Here is a 25011-nt window from a genome sequence, read left to right as displayed (position 1 = left end):
AGCAAGAAGACGTCATACAGATAAATACACACGCTTATTTAGCACATAATATCGCATACTATCAGGCACTGGATTGTATATATAGTTTACTCTGGGATAAATAAAAGCGATTGAAGCGAAATAAAACACAAGAATATATCTTAGACGAAGGTGAAATTAAATGAAAGCGTTATCTACAGACTTAATAAAATATTATGTATTGTTTTGATGTATTATGTTAATTTGGATGCACCACTTCTGTGTGTGCCACCGATGCAAAGGTGTCATTTCCTAATAAATTATATATATATTAGGAGTTTTTGTAATACCTAACTATATAGATACATATCGCAACTAAAGACAATATTTGAGTGCGCTTCATCAATATGCGTTGTGTATGCGATGCGGTTAAAATTGATGTATTCTTTCAAGCAAGTGTTTGCGTAATGTGTAAACGCATGCGCAGCTTAAATGTCAACCGCTTCTACCGGTTGTGCACGAGTAACATACATGATGCGTTCTCAGTATCTAATTAACAAGGTACTATATATAAACGTTAATATCTTTGTATACTTTATCTATGTTTCTATAATCCTATATTTGTATTTACAATAATGACGCATTTATTTATGTAATATACAATAATGTACATACACGTTTTATATACGTGTCACACACGATTTAGCATAATGCCTATATCAACAGAAGTATCGAAACGTGACGCATAATTAAAGAAAATGAAAGCTTTATGGCAACTACTTACCATACGCCCTTTGTAATTATATATAAATAGGTATAAAGGCAAATTTGCTATAATAATGGAGATATTTTGTCATTAGGTATAAACTACATTATTCTAAATGCTGCAGTGTGTAATGTTTTAAAGTGTACAGCCTTCATCATTATATCTTTAAGTGTCCTCATCCGCATACACTTAATATTTTTATATAGCTTTTATATATAATTTATTATATTATTTATAGTTCATATCATTTTTATATTATATGTTTAAATATTCTATTTACAATGCGATCCTTTTGGTATTTGTAGCTTCAATCAGCCTGAACGGAAGCAGTTTATTTGGCCTAAATAAAGTCAGTGGGCCGCCGCGCTCGATCACTAATAAGCTGACACTAATTGCTGTTTTCAACAGGCTGCTGTGTATTTCTGGAGGTGGGCATGTCCCAATCCTCCGATGCGCAGTGAAACCAAATTGCGTTCTTACTCTCATTGTTTTCTTGGCCATGTAAAGTGGATTCATCTAGAGATCTAGACTTCATCTGCGAACAAGCACCGTTGATAATTTTGCTCATTCCACGATACCGATGCATCGACAGATCAGGTGACATTCCTAACCTGATACCAACACTGGTTCCTTGACCATTTTCAGCTATTTTAGCTACATCATCAGTACATGGATCTGACACTGTCCTGTTCACTTCTACTTTGGTGGATCGTTCGGACGGAGGGGTTGTAATCTGACCATCAGAAGGACAGCTGTCACTCGTTGGCTTTGGTTCGGGAGACGATGGCTCTCTTTGTAATGGTTTGTGATTACACAATCTCAACCCGGTCGTAATTCCACTAAGCAAACCAGGTCTAATTTTATTTTTTCGTGACTTGCCCTTCCCTATTGACTTTTTAGCAAGTCTTGGTTGAGGACTGTTTGTTAGGCTACCTCCTGAATCCGTTGACGAAGCATTTTCCTTGTCGTCATCAATGGTTACACGCTTAGGTTTAGGTCCTTTCAGGCTTTGGATATCAGGACTTGCTGGGGATTTCGGTCTATCGTCCCCAGAACTGATGGCTGTTCTTAAGGCTGGTTTGAGAGACTTAGGAGAGCAAACGTGTCCATTCCCTTCTTGATCAGCTTTGATCCACGTTGTAGTATATCCATTGTCCAACTTCTGTACTACAACAATTCCTTCATCTGCGCCTTCATTTTCGACGGTGCTGCTGCCATGTTTCATAGGCGAGTGTTTGCGAAGTAGTGGTTCCGTTTCATCGGTTTCCCTCGCGTCATCCGTGGTAGGAGTGACGTCGTATTGATTTTGAGTTGTTAAGTAACGTTCACTTTTTGGAATTAGTTTTTCACTACAATCAGAGACAACTTCTGACGAGATCATGTCCATTCCTCTTTGTCGATTCAGTTGTCCTAAACTTGGTATACGTTGTCGATCAATAAATGCATGTAAATCATTTGTATCGTAATCGTCATGCACGCCACATATTGTGTTATGTCGATGTGGAGACATTTGGATGTCAGGATAGTCAACAGATGTATACGGATCAGAAGCCAAACTACTTGAGCTCTGACGGTTTGCGTGATCCGTGTAAGTAGTAGAACTAAGACTTCGATTTCTTGGATATCTGGGTGGTGGTAGTCGATCAGCAGAATGACACAACTTTACTTCTGGAACAACTGGTACCATTTGAAATTCAAGACCAGCAGTTTGACAGCAGCTTTGTGCGCTATCGAGTTTACTGTTACAACCCTGTGGAGGCATTCTATTTTCGCATGCACTGTTTTCGGCTTTGTTTCGCTCAGCTTCAATGACAACATCAATAGTAGCAAAGTCAACATCGTTATCATTGCTAACTAAACTGAGTAAGCTGCCGTTTTTCTTAGCTTTATCATAAGCATCGCGTCGCTTCAATGCCTTCTCTTGCTTACTTTGTTCTTTGTAGAATTCAGAAAAATTATTGACGATAATTGGAATGGGAAGCGCAATGAACAGTACACCAGAGACACAGCACACTGCGCCGATAAGCTTTCCAAGTTCCGTCTTTGGATAAATATCTCCATAACCGACCGTGGTCATTGTGATAGCTGCCCACCAAAAGGCCGCCGGTATGCTCTTGAAACCTGTATTTTCTTCATCTTTTTCTGCAAAATATTCTAAACTGGAAAACAACATTATTCCGAGTGCTAAGAACAAAATGAGCAAGCCAAGTTCCTTGTAACTCCTCTTCAAAGTGAATCCCAATGATTGTAGCCCGGTTGAGTGTCTGGCTAACTTCAGGATTCGAAGAATTCTCATGATTCGGAAGATCTGGATAATCCGCCGTACATTCTGGAATTTCAGAACCTGTTCGTTGGATACAAAGAGGGTAATATAGAACGGCAAGATTGCCATTAAATCGATCATGTTTAGCGCACCTTTAAAGAACTTCCATTTATCCGGTGCTGATACCAGTCTTAACACGTATTCTAGTGTGAACCAGGCTATACACACTTTCTCTATCATAATTAGATGTTCATTCTCATGTTCATGTCCATCTTCATCAACTACTGTAAAATTGTCTATTGTGTTTAAGGATAGTGCGATGGTCGATAACACAATAAACAATATTGATATTACAGCCACGACCTGAAAGATACAAATTATGAGTTATTTATTATTTGAATTTTAATCACTTTTTTGCTGTGGTTGATTTTCCCTTTGTTTTTGTATGACTATTTTGCGTTTTAATGTTTTTTGTATAAATTGTTATTACTTAATGTATTGATATTTTTCAATGTTAATGTTTTGATGTTTTTGTGTAAATGCAATACTTTCAGCTTCTGCTGCTTTCTGTTATATGTTTTTTTATACCGAAATAAATAAATAATTATTAAAGTAAAGCATCTTGTCTACAAGTTAAGCTTGGTTCTCATTTGGACGCAAAGCAACAACGTAGGCACAACGCAAGTGAGTTGACCAATCACAAGTAGTAGTTCAGATGACCCATTGCGCCGTGATTGGTCAAATGGCGGACTTACGTTCTTGCGTTGAGAAACTAGCTTTAGCGTGTGAAACTAAAACGCTTGTTTAAGCACAGGCCTAATCAAAATGCGCACCTAAGTAAGAATGTTAGATTTGTGTGAATAGATTCGGGGAAAACAGTCTGAGCAAAGATTGTAGGCCTATAGCGAAGCTAGTTGAGTTAAATTAACTTTGCATAGTATGTATATTGTATGTAAATTTATTGAGACATACTCAGGCAGGCAATTATAATTTGAAAAACATCTGCCCGATCAAGTATCTCCTTCTGGCTTGTGTAAAACTAAAACAAACTTTGGATAATTAGAAAGTTATCAGTGATAAAGGAATTTTGAGATGTGGACTATCATATTGACATTCTTTGCATCAATGTTATTAGTCCATATAGAGTAAATAATAAAGAGAAGAAATTAAGGAAAAGATTTAAGGGTTTTAGGCTCAACCAAGAAATAATTTAAACCTGGTTCTGTAGTACGTGTTTAACTGCGAATTATTTAAGCACTAGAACGCAATGTACGAACGTAGACGCAACGCAAGCGAGTTGACCAATGACAAACGACAATTCTAATAATCAATCGCTTTTGATTGGCCAAATCACCTATTTAAGAAAATCTTACATACTGTCTACAACGTCATAGGTTGAGTTTTCAAAACTTTATATTGAGTGAAATACCGAAAATAATAATGGCTATGAACGTTGTATCCACTTCTTCTTACATTCATGTATTTTGTTATCAAGAAACGACAAAAAGAAAACTATTTCGTCAAGTCAATTGATCTATGTTAACTGTGACATCATTAATGGCAGTACTTAATACTAGTTAAACCAAATCTAACATTCTTAAACGTCTCTAGAATATTCATGTCTCGTCTAAAACTACTTATCCTTTATAACTCTAAAATCAAGAAGATTTTTTTCCTGCCAGTATTAAGATGACAATATTACAAAATGTTTGCTACACAATTTGAGAGATTGTTTATATATTTTCTATTTATAAAAATCTATAACGTATATTCTCACAGTTTATTTTGATATATATATATAATTAAAAATGAAAAAGGAACCTGCATGGTAAGATTACTATAATATATATATAATATTATTATTATGATAATTACACATTACAGAAATGTGTAATCACCGATTTATCACAGAATTTGAATTTGTATAAGCAATCATAAATGGGATTTTAATAGTAAAGTCCATTAAACTAAATGCTAATCATTCTTGTTTTTTTCTTGGGAGAAACTGATATGTAAGAGAATATTGTGCATTTGAAATTGTAAAAGAAAATTATTAAAACTGCAAAAACGCGGTTTCTGGCCGGAGATAATTATTGATAATGCGTTGAAGGAACAATACAGTACAAGTTCAGTGTTAATACAAAAACATTGCCAAAATGAATCAATGTGACCGATGACGTCAACATAAAACAACATTTACCGATATCATGTTGTTCAGAAAAATAAAACAGTCAGTCTGTAACCAATAACATACAAAATAAACCGATATACCTTTGCATCAATAGTTACTGTATGCGTACGTGTTTAATTTTCAATATAAAATTTCAACATTTATCGTGACGTCAGAGAATTCGTAATGGTCGTACACGGTACTATTCTTCTCTAATTACCAGTGTGTGGATTGTGGATTTTGAAAATTAAAAATACAAAACAAATTGAAGTATAGTAAGGAAACCATTAAAAAGTACTGTATTCTATTTGATAGACGATATGATAAATGATGCTATTTCCAAGGAAGGTACCGACAATTAATTTAAAATATTCAATGTTAAATTGACTACGAGCGACAGGTATTACGTCATTGCCATGGCTAACACGAGCGGCGAAATGTCAACTATACTCTTTGTAAATTTAAATTATTATGATTTAGTTTCTTGTGGGATTTGTAGACTCGATGTCGAATTCTGAATAGTTAGTATTTTTCCTTCGGTTTATTCCAGGTTATATACACTGGAAATTAAAAAAATACAATTTGAAGACACTTCATGTTAAAATGTAAGTGATTTCAACACAGACTTTATGGTTCTACGTGAATTGTATGATGCAGATATTAACGTCGATTCTCAATATATTTCTATATACATATATGAAGTAAACCACTGTTTATTGAACCAGGGCGGAAAAGTGAGTTGGGTATAGAAGGCCTATTAGATTGAGTATTCGTTAACAAAGTATACCCTACGTCATAAAGCCTGAGAACAAGAAACTAAATCAAGGTCAATTTTAAATACGGTTTGTAGTTCTAGGTAGTAGATTCATATCAAAGCCTTAAGCTCTGGCAACACTATCAAACTCTATGTGACAACAAAATGTGATGTGCTCATATATATGAACATGATGATGTCATATCACTACCATATTTGGGCATATCACTACCAAATTTGGGCACATCACCCTTTTTTTGTGTCAAACTAGTGATAGTGTAGACAGAGCTTTAGGCATAGTATTTGAGCATGTAAACTTTCAACAAACTAACAATATTTACATAGAAAAGACGTTATTTCTAGAAAATATACTAATGTTTGGATTCATTTAAAAGCATAATCGATTTATTAAAACGTATTTATTTGTGATATTAAAGTATATAATATCTGACAAGAGCTTGATTGAACTATCGATACAGACGATGTAATATCTTCTGATATACGTTGACGGTTGTTTTACATTAAAACAAGTAATACACTTATACTGTTGAATATATATAAGCTTTATTGGATTGAACTTAATGTTGGTTGTCCGAAGACTGGAGAGAATATGATAATCTATTAACTGTTCACTGAGTTGGTATATTGTGGAATTTATAATAGCTCTAATGGGATTTCTAATGGGAGTTACTATAAACAAGTATAAACAAGTGTTGCTGTCCAGTGGTCCAATTTGCCCTAGCTTTCACTGAGGTGAAGGTGATGTGACATCCCTCCTTTTTAGTACAAGGTGTAATTGTTCATTAATTTACATGGTGCCTTGGGAATACGCTAATTTTAGTTAGTTATTCGGGCTATTTGAAGCATTAGTTATATACAGCTTTCTGTCCTATATTAGCAATTACATTTGAGATTATAAAAAGTTATATATAGTAGTTTCGATTGTACAAAATTCAGCTGTCCATATAGAGCTGCGAGCAGTTGTTTTCATTTAGTTCATTCGACAAAGTTACAATAATAAGTATTAGAGTTCATATTTGTTTTTATTAATTATTATTATTATTCTATAGTTCAATTTATTTTATTTTCTATCATCCTTCCTCGTCTTTCGAGTTTTACTTCTTGTTAGTGGTGGAGTGTAGGGTGGTATAAATGGTGGTTGTTTATCAATGGTCAAATCGTACGTATCCGGTCCAGATGAATGCGTTTGTCTATTCCGTATTTGATTTCGATTTCGTCGATATGTTCCATTTGTAGTTTCTACGATGTACGATCTTGGCTGAGGTAGTTGATTAGTTACGATACCAGGCGTCCATGTTTTTTTATGTGGATGCTGGATTGTGATGTTTTGGCCTTTCGAAAGCGTTGGAAGAAATTTTGTTTTGTTTTTATCGTGATGAAACTTTTGATCTGTCTGGCGCTGCACTAATTGTTTTTGTATCTGTTTGCTTTCAGGGTCGTTAGATTTTATCACTTCTGGTAGGTTTGCTTGTATGCGTCGTCTGTATAATATTTCTGCTGGACTTGGTAGATGTGAGTTTATTGGAGTTGCACGTAAGCACAGAAATGCTAAGTCTGGGTCGGTGCCAGAAATTTTGCATTTTCTAAGTGTTGATTTTACTGTCTGTATCATGCGTTCAATAAAACCGTTTGATCTGGGGTAGTGAGGTGAGCTGGTGGTATGAATTATTTTCCAATCTTTGCAGAATAGTTTGTATTGTTCCGAAGCAAATTGTGGGCCATTGTCGGAGATGATAGTGTGTGGTGACCCTTGTTCTGCGAAAATTTGTTTCGTTGCTTGAATTACAGCACTGCTCGTCACATTTGTGGGCATCTTCCGTATGAAGAACATTTTGCTGTAATAGTCTGCTATGATTAGATAGTCTTCTGAATTAAAATGAAAAAGGTCAGTTCCGAGAGTATGCCATGGGCGTTCTGGTATTTTCATAGGAATTAGTGGTTCTTTAGGTTGAGTGTTTTGAAATTGTTCACAAACTGTGCATCTCTCGCACATTGTTTTTATGTCGTTGTTTATGCCCGGCCAATATACGGCGGTTCTTGCTCTTAGTCGTGTTTTTGTTATGCCTTGGTGGCCGGCATGTAGTTGATCCAATATGTATGTTCTCATTTCATTTGGTATAACAGTTTGCTGCCCTTTTAAAATTATGCCGTCTTCTACGGTTAGCTCATCGCGCATTGACCAATATTCTTTAACGCCTTTGGAGAGCTTAATTTGTTTTTCTGGCCAACCTTCAAATATTATTTTGCCGAGTTCGCAAAGTGTTTTGTCACACTTGGTGTGGTGCTTAAGTTCAGTTAACCGGTTTTCGCTAAACTGTACTGGACACACTCTTATATCAAGTTCCGTATAACGTTGGTCCACTTGCTCATTTTCCTTTGAGCTTCCAATTCGGGAGAGTGAATCTGCCAGTGTCATTTCTTTACCTGGTTTGTATATGATCTGGCAGTTGTATCCTTGCAGTCTTAGTAGCATCCTTTGTAATCGTGGTGGAGCTGCATTCAAGTTTTTGAGGGCGATCATCTCAAGCGGCTTATGGTCTGTGTATATTATGAATTTTCCTCCATAAACGTAAGTGTGAAATTTTTCACACGCAAAAACTGCTGCCAGTAGTTCGCGTTCGATGTTTGCGTATCGTTTCTCAGTGTCTGTAAGTGCTTTGCTGGCAAACGCTACTGGCATTTCTTCGTTTTTGTCATTTGGCTGGAGCAACACTGCTCCGAGTCCAACTTTACTTGCGTCCACCTGTAATATTACAGGTTTTTTCGGGTCGAAGTATGAAAGTCGGATTTCACTGCAGATTGCCTGTTTTGTCTGTTGGTAGGCATTTGTATGTGCAGGTGTCCAACTGTATTGCGTATCCTTTTTTAGCAATCGACGTAGGGGTTCTGTCAAATCAGCGAGATGGGGAATAAAGGGACCCATGTAGTTGGCGATGCCAAGAAATTCTTGGAGCTCTTGTTTGTTTTCGGGTACTTTTAGTTGTTGAATGACACATATTTTCTTTGGGTCTGGTCGTGCCCCTTCGCTGCTGTAGACAATACCAAAAAATGTTATTTCTCGTTGCTTAATTTTACATTTTTTAGAGTTGAACATTAATCCTGACTCTCTCGCAATTTCCATCAGGTTGTGGAGGTTGGCGTCATGCTCGGCTTCAGTTTTGCCGAATATTGCTACGTCATCAGCTATCCCAATTGTTCCTGGACATTTTTCTAATATCATATCCATTCTCTGTTGGAAAACATCTTGTGATACGTTTAAACCAAAAGGAAGGCGTTTAAAACAGTATCGGCCTTTCGGAGAATTAAATGTTGTTAGTTTTTGAGAAGCATTGTCAAGGTGTATCGACCAGTAGCCATTCTTGGCATCAAGTTTAGAGAAGTATTTTGCTCCATTTAGTTTGTGAGTGAGTTCCTCTAAGGTCGGAGTCTTATGATGGCTTCTCTTTATCGCCTCATTGAGGTCTTTAGGGTCAAGACAGATTCGCACTGACCCGTCTGGTTTGATTGGGTACGTTATTGAACTTACCCAATCTGTTGGTTCATCAATTTTCTTTATTACACCTTTTGCTTCCATATCATCAAGTGCGGCGTTGATCTGTCCTGCAAGTTTAATCGGTGTTTTCCTGCAAGCGTGCACAATGGGTGTGACGTTTTTGTCCGTTACTATGTGGTACGGTTTCGCAAAATCTCCCATACCGTCAAATCTGTCAGGATACCTGTTTTTTAGGTCTGCAGTGTCTATTATCGGACTTGATTTGTTTTCCTTTGTTGTGATACTGCAATTGAATTTTATTAATTCTAGTTTCTGTATCGTCGGTAATCCCAAAATCGCTGGGCCTTTGCAATCCACAATGTAAAATGTTTCCTCTGTATAAATACAATTGGTTGGATGCTTGCATTTTATCGGTAATATTCCATAACAAGGAATATGTGCATCATTGTATGCGGTAAGTTTAGTGTTTGATTCTTTTAGGATTCCGCTTTTGGGATATCCTTGTGCGTTTATATGATTTGGGTACATATTTCCAAATATTCGCAATGGAAGAGTATTACCCTCAGCTCCAGTATCAACTTTGATGTTCAGTTCAGCTATTTGGTTTTCCATAAGTGGTAACTTTATGTCAAGTTTAGTGAATTTTTCACTAGCATTGATGCTGCTCATGCGCACTGAACCAAATGTCAATTTTTCCATATGCTGTTCAAGTAGGTCATCATCCGAATCAGACTCATATTGATTCATTGAGTGTATTCCACTTCTAGATTTTAGCTTGCCTTTTCCATGGCTTTTTGGTTTTTGTCGTTTTTGTTGATGACGGTCGGTACTTTGATCATTACGAGGATGCACATTTTGTTTCGACGATCTACACGTTTTGGCCCAATGGTTTAATTTACCACAGTTGTGGCAAGTTGAGCCATATGCTGGACATTCTCGAGGGCGATGCATTTGTCCACACGCTTTACATTTGTTTTTGGCACGTGACACGTAGCTTATTTTTGCATGTTGTGTATCAAATTCATCTAATTGCTTGTGGTGCATGAGGGATGCCTCGTGTCCCCTAGCTAGCGTTATGGCCTCCTCAAGTCTGTATTCTTGGTTTTTTGTGAGAAGTTCTTTTTGGAGATCTTTAAATATGGTTCCTATGGTCATTTGTTCTATGATTCTCGTTTCTTTTTCTGCGGCTGTAAATGCGCATTTTTCTGCATGGAATTTAAGTTTAGTAATGTAGTCATCAATCGACTCACCCGGTTGTTGTTTTAGTTTCTGAAGATACATTCTTGAGACACGGAAATTCGATTGTGGCTCTATTTGCTCCTCAAATTTCTCCCAAATAGTATTGATATTCTCCTTATCTTCTTCGGTTAGTCCCCACGAATCAAATCTTTTAAGTCCCTCTTCACCTACCATTAATAATAGATGGTTGATGCGGTCCTCCTGTGAAATATTCTTTACTGTAAAATACAATTCAGTTCGTCGTTTAAACATCCGAAACGAATCGCCTATGTTTGCAGAGTTCCAATCCATATGTGGTTGTTTATCCGCCATGATGCGTTGGTTTTTGATACAAAAATTCCTTTAAACTGTACTAGCACAAAGGTTTTTTTATTATATCCCACCGCTGCCACCATGTAATATCTTCTGATATACGTTGACGGTTGTTTTACATTAAAACAAGTAATACACTTATACTGTTGAATATATATAAGCTTTATTGGATTGAACTTAATGTTGGTTGTCCGAAGACTGGAGAGAATATGATAATCTATTAACTGTTCACTGAGTTGGTATATTGTGGAATTTATAATAGCTCTAATGGGATTTCTAATGGGAGTTACTATAAACAAGTATAAACAAGTGTTGCTGTCCAGTGGTCCAATTTGCCCTAGCTTTCACTGAGGTGAAGGTGATGTGACAGACGATACTAATTTATTATGGTCATTAATTTCCCTAGGCGCAATATGCGTGATCGTTGAAGGTATCAATTAGAATAGGCTCGCGCAGCTAATCAAGCAAGGAACGTGACTTATCGCACTAATTAATATTCTACTATATTTGTACATGGTAGGCCTATAACGATGATTTTTTTTCTACATGTACAATTATGGTATTGTATGTATGCGCATGCGTTAAAATGCATCAGCAAATTTAATAGACCTACTGCAATGAGGGTTGATAAAGGCTATACCTACTATATAAAAAAGGTATTCTTGCAAAAGCTATAATTACAGGCTTACTATAAATATTAATTAATTAATTAATAATTAAAAAAATAGCCTACTAAAAGCTACCTATAGTGATAGTCTTCTAGAAACTTTAGGCCTAATGTAATAAAAGCAGCTTTTACAAAGATACACAGTCTAATAAAATTAGCCTCATAAAACCTATAACAAATTAATTTCTTTTAAAAGCTAGGCCTAATGTAATAAAAGCTATGCTTACTGTAATAAAAGTTCTACTACAATAGTAGCCTCCCAAAAGCTAGACCTTTCTGTAATACGTAGCCTTAATAAATAAATACCCATCTCTGAGAAATATTAAGAAGATAACATTTTCAAAATAATGTTCTTCTTTTTATTGTGGTTGTCTACACATTTTTCTAAGGATTAGGTCTATATTATTTTTTAAAAGAAACGCTTCTCTCAGTTTGCGGCGTACAAGAACCACGGTCTGACTATTTTTGTTTTATTATAACAAAGATATATTATAGTGATATCTCTATGATTTTAAGTAACTGTACTTATATCTTTACTTTTTTTTGTCATGTTATCGCTCAGTCATCTATGATTGACATACGTGAAGAAAGTAATCTCATGATAAACTTAGAAAGTGAAATCAAGTGAAAACATGTAACTGGCGATATGTTGTTTCTTACTGTATGCCCTGCACGTCTCTATTAAGTGCGTTGAGAGTATTAAATATGCTTGCTGGCTGTGAAAGCATTCACCATATTCATTGGATAGGCCTTTATACTGTGACAACTTTATCGCATAAGATTCCAATGCGGTCTATAGGAAACATGCATGCAAAACAACTGCTAGAATTTTTTTTTATGTTCATTGAAATAATATAAACAAGTGTGACCTATATTTTCCTGTTTTTTTTAAATGACTATTTTTAGTAAGTAATCTAGGTAATATCATTTTTGGTATTTATATAGCGAATGACGTAATTGGTCGATAATATTTAAAGACAATAATAACATTGATATTAGGCTTTGGGGAAAGATGAAAGGCTAATGGTAATTACAATCTATCTGATGGATATTTTTGTCAATATTTATAAATGATGTTTTTGGTACTACTACTAGGTCATGTCAATAAGTCTGTTACAGAAGATTAGTCGTTATTTTATCAGAAGAAGTACAATGAGCCATTTGATGTTGGTTCAAAAAACACATTGGGGTGATCATAAACCTATATTGAGGGCCTACTATTTAAGAAAAAGAAAAGAAGAACTGGAATTCAAGCACGACTCTACCAGCAATATTGTTCAGAGTGATCTATCATTACTGTTACTACTATAATAGATAATTATAAATAAATGATAGGTACAACTATAATGTCTTAATTTCCGACCGAACCACCTTAGCCATTTTGACAGTACAGGTTTAATGAAATACCATAGATTTGGCAAAATGTATTTCTACAACAATAATAATTGAAAGACCGAAATAGAATACAATTGGAACAATAAAATAAAGAACAAAACAAAAACATCACCTATATCCCGCAGTGGTCAAAACAGAACAAACTGGTAAACAAAAAGAGGTGTAAAAAAGTGTAATGTCACAAGATGGAACATGTTAAAAAAGAAGTTTATTGGCTATTTTTATAATTGTAAATAATCTAATGATGGGACATTTGTTGTATAACCGTATATTGAAAAAGTAATTGGGTTCACCAGACGTGATCATCTTCGCTTGTAGTGGAACGGATAGACTTAATTAAAATCGGACAATCTTGTCAAAGCGAACAAACTTGCTGACAAGACAAATATGTGATGTGTAATCGTCAGGGAAGAACACATGTGACACGCTGTGTCTGATATTGAAATGAACAGGAATTCAGATGAGTACACCTGTATGATAATTATGTGTGGAAATTTACTTGATAGACAGGAAGCAAAATGGAGGCCTATTAAACAGTGTGATACTTAAAACATTTAAAGTTAAATTATTATAATCGATTATACAAAAATTGGTGGAAAACATAATGTAAGGTAACAGTGGCTGGATCTCTAAAATATACAAATTGAAAAAAGAGATTAAATTCGAAACAAAAATGAATGCAATTGTTTTTCGTCCGGACCAATAAAAGTTGGAATGCATACATAATGTATGCGTCCATATTTATTTGAGGTAGAAAGTCTAACGTCATTCTTTCCTGTCTGTTTTTAAGTGAATAATTAAAGAACACAAACAAAGAAACATACAATAAATAACATGGTATACTACGGTATTACATAAATAGTGTTGGACAATGATAAGGAAAACCTTTTAAAGTTATAACCGACTTCTAAACAACACTACTAATACATTCAAAGTATACTAACATATTAAACAGAAAAATCAGACATTGAAATTCAATTGTTTTCAAGACTATTCCAGATTATACTAACGGCTTAGAAATGGCACCACTAATTAAATAAAGAATGCATGTAGACCTATGAAAGTTTGAATTAAAAATGGTAAAGTATATTACTACATGCTGGATAACAAACATCAATAAAACTTAAACAAGTTGAAAATTAATAAAAAGAATACGTTAAAATAGATTGAAGAATCTACGCCAACATAGGCTTACAAATAAATTGAATTCTTGGATATTACATTCTTTTAAAGCTAAACAATTAACTATGTGTAGACAATTTGTCTAGAATGGAATGTTAGTACTATAAACATCATTCGAGTGACCGAAAACAATGTAACAAACATACGACAAGTTATAATAATGTGAATCAATGTATTCATTTAACTTACGTGATTCATGTCTGCAATTTTAATGAAGAATTTATGATCAGAAAATGTAAAAGCATGAAATAAATCATTTACTTCATAAATCGACACGTTATAGATAATAATTTGCTGAGTTGTATATGTATAAGTTTTTACATTAACTTAAAGATGTATTGTTCCCCAAAATCATGAAAAATGAAGATTAATAAAATCGTTGAATAGTCCATTTTGCAGCTTTAATAAAGTTAATCACTTTCGTAGAAAAAAAAATGCAAAAAAAATAATGTTTTCACCTATAAAAAGACTTATTTTAACTTAATTATTTTTTCAGGGGGACAATACATCTTTAACAATTGGAATGGTATTAATATATGGCGGTAGGACATAATGATGAGGAGGATACTAAATAATAATAATAATGATGATGATGATGATGATGAAATGATAATTACCATCACAATAAGTATAACCTACTAGTAATAGGAGATGTTCATTAAAGTAATTAACTCCAAGAATAAGTTTATCCTCTAGAATTCAACTTAGATTAAATTATATACATGTTGATACATCATTCTTAAATAGAGCCAGAAGTTAAATCTAATAGGCAATATGTTGAGATTTGCCTATCATGAAAAGAAATTTACTTCAAAGTAACAAGCCAAATACTATTAGGAATCTATTTTGTTCAAAAAATGTTTATTACATGCACGTGTATCTTATATTCTCTTTATGAATAGAGACGTTATTATTTGAAACCATTATGAATAATCAAGATTCCAAAACAATGCAATGAAAGCCAAGCTTCTGAGTTGTCATTAAACATTAATTTTACAAAACTCTGATATTTGTGATTTGTCATGGATTAAGTTGTAACAACCTTCTTGTATAAGATATTTTCATGACGAGGTAATAGACTAAGCAGCATCTCTAAACTAAACGGCATTCTGCGCATGCTCAGAAGTACAACATTTACATAACCTGACTATAGCAGCTTAACGGCTGCGGGCGCACACAAATTGTGGATATGCGCAATATGTTGGTTGGTTGGACTCAATAGCTAGCTGCGTGATTTACCGCGTTGTACTTAATATAATATAAAAAGCAATGATCAAGAAAAACACGTTGCTTGTGTGGTGTATTATGAGATATAGCATAACAATGTTGTAAATGCTTGGCGCATTTTTGTCATGACCTGATGTGCAGATGACATTAAAGATACCGTAATCCACTTTAAACTAAAATAATAAATAAATGATCTCAAGATCACTTGCCTATCTCGCGGAGTTTAATAAAAATAAAAATTACGTGTTTGGAGAGCTAACATTTTTAAATAATGTACCGTGTATACAGCACCTTTAACAAGGCTGCTTTTTGACCGATTAATGTTAATTTGAAAGAGTGAGTTCATTAACTAATACCCATTTCGATGATAAAAAATGTTGAGTAATACTATTAAACATTGCTATAGAGTTACTATAGTAACACAGCCAACCTAATAATCCGTATTGTTAATTTTGAAAACATTATCGAGGTTGGCAGATGAAGTATGTTTGCGCATGCGTGATACACTTTGAAACGTAAATGAAGCATCTTGTTCAAAGAGAGCAATTTTTACGAGTGATAATTAGATTCACAATTTCTAGTCTTTAGCAAGCGCTAAAATAGCATAGATAAGTCTAAGAAACTTCAATTAACTCATAAATATAAACATTCAATTGAGAAACATGCATACGGTTTTACAATGTTTTGTACGTGTGTATTGTAATATGGAGTTTGTTTGGATACTCCAGAAAACACATTTAGTATAATAATATGCCTAATAATTGTCAAACTGTCTGTGATATCTCTGGAAGTAAACATTGTATCAAGATATTTTTTCAGCATTTTAAATCTTGGATTATGTAGGTTCAGTTTGGTAAAATCTCAATTTGGAAAAATTCCGACTTATGTCTGATTTCGCCTCATATTTAAAAAGAACAAAAATGCATAATCCAAGTAATGCTAACTGTGAATGTTAAGTAAATACAGATACCGTAGTAGTAGGCCTGAGCCATGTGTTCTGATAACACATTAATAAGAACGAAAGTATAGTAAATAAGTGACCACCACCACTTAAATACCATTATCTCTCCTTTATTACACTCATAAAACTACACAATCACAAGGTACATAGTTGTAGGTAGGTAAAGACGTGACACAGGCAAATCCAGAAGATTTACGGTGTGTACCAATAATAATACTAAAATCTAGAAAACTTAATCAACAACACTAATCTATATAAATTAATAGGAAATTTGATATTTATATTCTAAATGTAATAATTGTACAGGTACGCGATTATAATAAAGAAAATAAATTACGTGGTTGAAGCAAGGCAATCTAACAGTACTGTTTGAATTTGTCGCAGCCAGACATAGGATCAAATGTTGTCATATGGAAACACAGATATATCACGTTGACACAGACCCTGGGCATGATCCGTTCTATGTTTTTCTTTCTGTACATCACCTTAAATTCAGTGGTACGTGGTTATTAGCATGAACATCTTCGAATGTTAAATGGATTAATATAGTAATTCTTATCTTCATTAGAAAGTAAAATGAAAACAACAATATATGACGTACGTCATTCTTGCAGCTGATTCTATAAAAAGGATAGATTTAAAGTGTCCAATTGTTTGCAAAGCAAGGTTAATTTTGCTAATATCGTGTATTTTAATTCATAACAAAGACACGCTAAATATACGTACCACTGTCACGAAAATACACACGTTATGTGGTTGTATACCATACTGCGCATGCGTGACTATTAAAATGTCAAATATACAATTTATGTTTATTGTTACTATTAGAAACAAGCGCCAAATTTCTATTCAACATTTAGTAAGTAATGCGACATCGTTTGCAGTGGCTATTGTGTCTACGAGTAATATGCTTTATTATTAATATTTCACGTTTTTGCCAACTAAAAATAGATCTATTTTCGGCTCATTTAAAAGGTCTCTATCGTTAACGTACGCCATGTGCCTACTAAATTAACAAAAGTAATCAATTTATTTATCCATGTTTTTCTATTTGCTCCATTTTGCACATTTTTAGTTAGAAGTGAATATATAATAATACGGCTTTCAGAAGCTCTAAGCATACATTATATTAAATTATTTGAACATCTTGTCTATTAAAACTATCAATGGTTATCAACAATTAGTATAAAACCCAGTAGAATGATAATCGATATTTTAAGCAGATCTCCAATTCAGGATTTATTAGAAAATTACTAATCACGAATCACTAATAATTATTAAGTCAGTATTATGTACCGTTTGACCGCACACAAGAGCCGCTAATGACACTCCGTAGACTACACCGACATACTTTACTTACAAACGAATAATACTTTAGATAATGATTTTTATAGCTACATTGCACCCGATTCCCAGTACTGTATCTCCACATACTATCTATTTCCGAAGTATCAAAGAAATTGATAATACAGCATCTCATTTATGTCACATGTGGTGCCTGTATCATGTAATAGGTTAAGGGTTAAGGCCCATTTACACTAGGACGATAACGATCGATGATAAATAGACAATGCATTTTTCATACATAAAACAAAAGAAATATAAAAACTTTTCATTCTAGAACTATAGAATAAAAATCTATGCTTCCTTTGATGAAAATGATATTTTTACATGTCCAAACAAATTACGTCATGATTAGTAAAAGCAATAATATCGTGACAAGACAACGATTTTATTGTTTTTTTTATCATTACGTCATTTGATTGGAATATAATTTTATTTTAATCAAAGACAGCATAAATGATTATACTCTATAGTTCTAGAACGAAAATCTTTCTAATTTCTTTTTGTTTTATGTAAAACACAAATGCATGCTTAGGCCTATAACATATTTATCGTCGATCGTTATCGTCCTAGTGTAAATGGGCCTTTAGGTTACACTAGATAGATGTGAATTGTGATGTTGTATTACCAGGTGGGAAGGGAAGTTCACTGCTCCCTGGTATTACCAAATATTCCTATGATATTTCGAAAATAGATACAGTACCCATAATCGGCTGTACATTGCAGAGTACGTATACTTTCAGTTAGCAGTACTTTTAAAGCTTTTCTTAATGCGTATAATATTGATTTAACATAATAATTAAAGGTTAGCTTCGGGTTTATCATTTCTGTTCATCATTATAAACGTTTGGAATGACATCGATAATAACCCACTTACTTTCAGACAGCGTAAGGTAAAGCTGTCATCAAAAACTGTATAACAGTTTGATTATAAAAACAGACAATTTTTGAACGTTGACATAATTTGTTTCTTTAGGCCATATACGTAAATAAGAAAATGGTAATAGAAGACTGGCTTTTCAAATGCATCTAAATGGTGCATCGAGGTATGCCGGTAACTTATTATATTTCACGGAAAACAAATGACAGTCTTAAAGCAAACATATACTTTACTGTCATAAATTGCATGCCTAAGATGATGTCTAATCAGGCAAATGACCGAGCATACATGCCTTCAATTTGTGAAAAACCGCGAGTAAAACAACCGACAACATACACCACAAGAAGAATATCAATTCAAATCAAGTGTATTATTCATAATGAAATGCTAACTCTTAAAGTCATTGAATATCAGTTGACACCCACGCAGATGAACTCGAATATTAGCAAGTAATGGACAGAACCGACATCAGGGATAACACAAGTCGACACGCATATCTAGAATTGAATTGTATTTTGGTAATTTTGGCCATATTTCTCTGTTTTAAAAGGAGCAAACAATACATGAGAAACACCAATGGAGTTGTCAAAAAGGTGGATTATTCTAAAAAATAGACGTTTTTAAAACTAAATAATGTTTTCATCCAATACACTGTACATTGGATGATAGACCTACATTTTATTAAGCCACCCTACCACATAATGCCGAGGCTTAGTACAATGAGCTCCTAACAGCTCATTCCCCTACGTTCAGAATGAACACGGGACTCACGTTTTATACTATCAAACTAGTTTGACAAAAAAGTTTGATGTGTCCAACAAAATGATGGTGATATGCCCAAATACGGTGGTGATATGCCTAAATATGGTAGTGATATGCCTAAATATGGTAGTGATATGACATCATCATGTCCATGTAATAGGATAATCATTTTTTTTTACATAACGTTTTATAGCTTTATACGGAATCATTCCAAGTATTATAGCCTTAACAGCGAAGCGTTTTGAAATAAACATTATTTCTATCTTCTAAGAAACATGTATGTTCATTTTCTAATATATTAATTTATAAGTACATGGTTAAATTGAAATCATTAAACCAGTAATACTATTAGGTTTAGTAGAGATGACATTATACACTGATTTCCCCGACCAATTTCTATGTTCTCATTTATTGTCTATTTGATATTGTTGATCTTGTCTTATAAATTACTTTATTAGGTTTCGACTAAAAGCAGTGCTTTTAAAATCGGACACAATCCGCTTCGATGACCACATGGTAACACTAACACTCATCAGGCGGACTGCTCATCATTAATTACACACTATCCCTCGTTATAGCCTGAATATTATGAATTTTGAGTTGTTTACTTATGCATATTATATTACAAATTTTAAAATCGTCACGCATCGATAAGTAGATACTATGGAGTTTTTTATTCATATTCTATTCAGAGAGATCGTATACTTCATGATAACATAGGCTAATAAGTACTACGACATTCCAAGTTCGATTTCCAACGGTTTAGGTGTACGTTTTCTATATAAATATGCATTTTATATGCATTATGGAACAGAACTCATGTAGTGTCAATATTTATGGCGGTTCAATCTCATTTGATAGCTCACTTTATTACGAGTGCCGTAGTCTTTAGATAAATATTCGATAATTGCACAGCAAACATAAATCGTCTAATGCAATTAGACCCACAGTATACTTGGGTGAAAGGAAATTTTAATATCAGGATTTCTAATAACTGAACTGAACAGGTAAACGTAGCGTGTACATTGTAATCATACACACAGTGTACATTTGTTAATTTCTACTCGTTAAGCTTGTATAACAAGATTGCTAGTTTATACGTTGTGAGAAACATTTGTAATAACCAAAAAAGGCACTACCGTAACTTTGATAGCCAATTGGCCTCAAATGGTATACCCTCTCCCGTGGCGGATTCAGGGAGAAATAGTGTGGGAGGGATCGGTAGGGTTTAACAAGGCCAACAGCCATAAAAAATGAACTTTCAAAAAGTAATATACTTTAAAACTTGTCTGTACATCAAAACAGTTCAAAAAGTACAGAAGAGCGATAAAACGCATAGTGATACCGGACCGACAGACAGACCGACAGACCGACCGACCGACATAGTGAACTATTGAGTCGCGTCCACGCGACTAAAATTGGTGACATTTAACCAATATGTGCTAGCGTTTGCTTTGTTAGTTGTGAAATAGAAGGGCAAGTTTCTAGTTGTTCTTTTACAGCGGGAGTTTTGATTTTTTTTCTCCGTAACTCTAAATAAAGTGAAACATTTTTTATTTTGTAAACAAATAAGCAGATCTCCGTATAACCTAACCAAAAATAAAGGACTGATGAGCCTGTACATCTGTACATTAAGGAGTGTCATCTCTGAAAATGTTGGTTGATGGGCTAATTTTTAGTTAGGTTATACCCTTTATATCATTAATCTATACTCAATTGATTTTACTATTAAAACGTGCATGTTTTAAGCTAAAAACGAATCAAAGAAACAGACGTTTAAATATCGAATAATCAATAATGTCCTCTAATTGCTGTAATCCGTTCAAATTAACTTGTAAGCATATGAATAGTAAAGGTATGATGATATCATACCTATATCAATGTGCTTTAAATAATTCAAACTAAGAATTGTTAACGATCGAACTAAATGTTCCCCATAAATAATCAAGAAGCAAACATTTCTTCTGGAAAGGTGAAGATGTTGTATGTGGAAATTTGATTTATTTCTTAACACGATTGATAAATCGGCAATTTATGAAGATTCTTTTTCATAGCGTGCCGCGAGTAAAATACGAGTTTCCAAGACACACGTGAACCTAATAACACAAGTTCTATAATTAATGAATACATGCCCGACATTGATACCTTGATATCGTTTTTGATAGCAACATTAACATATTTCATATTTACAGAGAAACAGCGGAGAGATGTTGGATAGACAAAAGGTGGACAAAGAAGCTAGCACCACTGACAAGCGAAAGCCTACATGGGAGCCGAAGGAAGGAAATTGCAGTTTACACATATTTACTGTTTAAATAATAATACTTAAAAACAATTAAAACCATTAATGGTAAAATCTTTCAATTAGACTACAATACTTCTGGACGTCTCCTCTACAATAGAAATCATAAACTCTGATCAGAGATTGTATATCGTAAAACATAAAAGCCAAAATAAGCCAAAGAAACGTCAAATACATAAAAAAGGAAAAGAAATTCGTAGATGTTTAACTGCTGTAAAAAAATGATGGTTGCTTGATGGACGGACTCTGGCTTGCCATACATTTTTAAAAAGGGATTTAACATCGTAAAGATTGATAATCTAGGCTAAATCGGCGACACTTATACTATTCTTTTCATATTAAAAAAAAAAAATCTACAAAAGTTACAATTCAACTGTCAAAAACACAATCCACGTTTCTTGTTTATAATCTGCTTAATTCCTCGTGTATAGTATATCTCAAATGTTTACCGGTATTATCTCTATCTCCCGTCTTTATTCATGTTTTATACATTTGAACTCATGTAAGTCCCTCACGTTCAATTAAATCGAACAACGATGTTTACAACCACTTAAAATCACATAACAAGAGTTATAATTAAAATATGTCATCTTGTACTGACTTGATTAAATTAGGCCCAATTGAATGTGTTATCTGAATATCTATCTTGTCTATAATATTGATTGATGATAAAAGCTAATTATTAATGGTATGTAATAAAGTCAAGTTGGTGTTCCAATCAGGTAAACGTGCTTTGAAAGTAATGAATTAATTAAAAATACATGCTATACACTACGTCATCAACACTATTTTTGACTTTATATCACAGGTATCTGGGATTGGTTAAATATAGTAAGAAGTGGTTTGATTTTAAAATAACGGAAAACATTTTTTTTCTAATAAATGGAGCAGAGGTACATGGACCTATACGTCTATAGGTACAGTAATTATAATAGGGAGACATGGTTTAGTTGAGATAAAAACTAGTGAAAATACAAAATAGAGGACAATGACGATGCCAATATGGCCGTGATAGTAATAAGAGTTGATAATAAAACGGCAGTGAAGACAAAGAGTCGAATTAGGCGATTACTAAATTAGTAACAAAGGTGACGATGACAACGTCGACGAAAAGATGATGATGTTGATGACTCACCAAGATGACGACGACGATAATAACAATGTTGCATTATGGAGTTCGAAGGAATAGATAAACAAACACATTATCATTTATTCTGACTTATATAATGCAACACTAGTTAGTTCATTAATTATTATTAGTCATGACTTATGTAAGCTTCGGTATTATATCCAAGGCAAGTGATTTCATTAATATTATAATAAATAACTAATAATTTCTTTTCATATATGTTGCTGTGGCATGACATTGGATTATAACTCAACGATTAAGAACGAAAACCACTGTACTTGATGAATGTGTATAACTTGACCATTGTTTGTGAGTGTATCACAAGAATAATCAATTTTATGCTAAATATTTGATTTGTTATGATTATTCTTGAATCAATTAATATATTACCGATTACAAAACTGAAAGGATAAATATCAACGAACATTTTTACATATGTTTTCACAGTCATAACAGATGTTACATTTTTATAAATCATACAAAGTGTGTACAATACTTACTCTGGCATACGATGACGAATTCGGTTTCTCCATTAGGTCCCAAATTCTTCTCCTCTTTTTGGCAAAACATCCAGTACCGAAGTTGTCACGATTTCTCTCCATTAAACTATCATTCATCCTCTTTCTTTCATTCAATATCTGTTCTTTCTTTTGAAAATACTTGTGTTGACAACAGTCTTCTAAGTACAACTCATCTATACCCCAATATTCCAAGTCATCACCAAAAGAAATCGGGCAAATATCCTCTATCATATGCAGTTTTCCGGTACGATAGAAATTAATAATAGCACTAAATGTTATCGGATGACGATCGAAATAGTATTCGTTTGACGACAGTATATAATCGTCGCATAAGGCCATTATAGTTTCATGGTTTCCGCATTCTTTAAGCCGGCCTAGCCGTGATCGCGGCAGACGTCGAAGCGTATGCCACAACACCTCATGTTTCACCCCACCGACATTTATTATCACACGTTTTGCACGAGTCCGTTGTTGAACAATAGTTCCACTGGCCGTGTTAAGATGGCAGTGAGAGGAATGTGCCTCCCCCTGATGCATAGTGAAGATGTGGTTACTGGTAGTCACACTGTAGTTACATGCACTTATCAACACACCAATGTGCAAAGACAACACCTATCAGCAAAGAAATTTAACTGAAATGTAGAAAGAAAGTACAAGATTTAGTGTAACAACATTACAATTACAATTCCAATAATTGTTTGTTTATTAGTTCCTATTCCTATCTTTTATAGTATGTGAATGTATACAATAATTGAATACCATCACTTGTTGGAACATGGTTACAGTTTCTTGAAGATACTTTCATGAACGTACATCTTTTGTTATTTCATTTTATTTACGCTCAATTATATACTTCAGAAAATAATATATAACCGCACTGTAATACCTTTTGCTTTGCATATTGCAAATATATCACAGCACTATCGTATCATATGGCTATTAATTTATAATCATCTTATTGTACTAACAGCCATAATGACTATGCATGGTAATATTAACAGTTATTCTGCATCAACACAGTTAATATGCTAATGCAATCATGTATGCAACCAAGCAAATTATTATGAAATAATTGCATTATATATCTCACCTGAAATGTGTTTAAGAAAATTTAGTAAAAATCTTGAGGGTTAAACAATATCCACATAATACGTTGATACCTGATGATGCCAGAGTCAGAGAGCGAGTGATCAGCAAATGTAGGTATAAAAATAATAAGAATCGAACATCAACGTGTACAAAATATATTCGGGTGAAACATGCATCACCCGCGGCCGTATACTTTAGTAATCAGACTATTAAAACAAGGTTGTATATAAACAATTCATATAGACCAGTGTTCGGATGGACAGTACGAATCAGAAATGTAAATATCATTACCAATCGATACACGCTGCAAAGTTGTTCCCATTTTTATCATAAGTATAAACTGTAGCAGTAGACACGAAAACAATTCAATTCGCACACACAACTAACGCATTTTTCTTCAGATGTGAATAAGAATACTGGTATTTGCAGGTGATATATAGATAATGGCTTTCCTGTGTAGTGGTGATAATATTCACCGCTGAAATGTACTCTTCTTTCCTTCTAAACGAATTCACGTTTAATAGCCATTTCACATTAGCAGTCGTCGGTTTCTCTCCATAACCACTGATACGACTG

At 33.8% G+C, this 25011-nt stretch overlaps 1 protein-coding gene across 1 annotated transcript; it reads right to left on the bottom strand.

The window, feature by feature from the left end:
• Window positions 1-293: 293 nt before the first annotated feature.
• Window positions 294-25011, bottom strand: LOC144854067 (uncharacterized). Its single transcript, XM_078711949.1, has 3 exons — window positions 24437-25011; window positions 23326-23978; window positions 294-3350 (listed from the first exon to the last, which is right to left on the bottom strand). Exons 2-3 carry the CDS (start codon window positions 23881-23883, stop codon window positions 1113-1115), a joined length of 2796 nt encoding a protein of 931 aa, XP_078568075.1. The 5' UTR covers window positions 23884-23978; window positions 24437-25011; the 3' UTR covers window positions 294-1112.

The sequence above is a fragment of the Antedon bifida genome, chromosome 10 (assembly GCF_963402885.1).
Source record: "Antedon bifida chromosome 10, ecAntBifi1.1, whole genome shotgun sequence".
In the NCBI taxonomy this organism is placed as follows: Eukaryota; Metazoa; Echinodermata; class Crinoidea; order Comatulida; family Antedonidae; genus Antedon; species Antedon bifida.
Note: the sequence above shows the minus strand (reverse complement) of the source record. Positions and strands in the feature narration are given on the sequence as shown.

Excerpts from the sequence above, each read along its gene's own strand:
- LOC144854067 (XM_078711949.1), bottom strand. The coding sequence starts at position 23,883 with ATGCATCAGGGGGAGGCACATTCCTCTCACTGCCATCTTAACACGGCC. Across the intron at positions 3,351-23,325 it reads ATTCGTCATCGTATGCCAGA|GTCGTGGCTGTAATATCAAT; the intron begins GTAAGTATTGTA and ends TGTATCTTTCAG.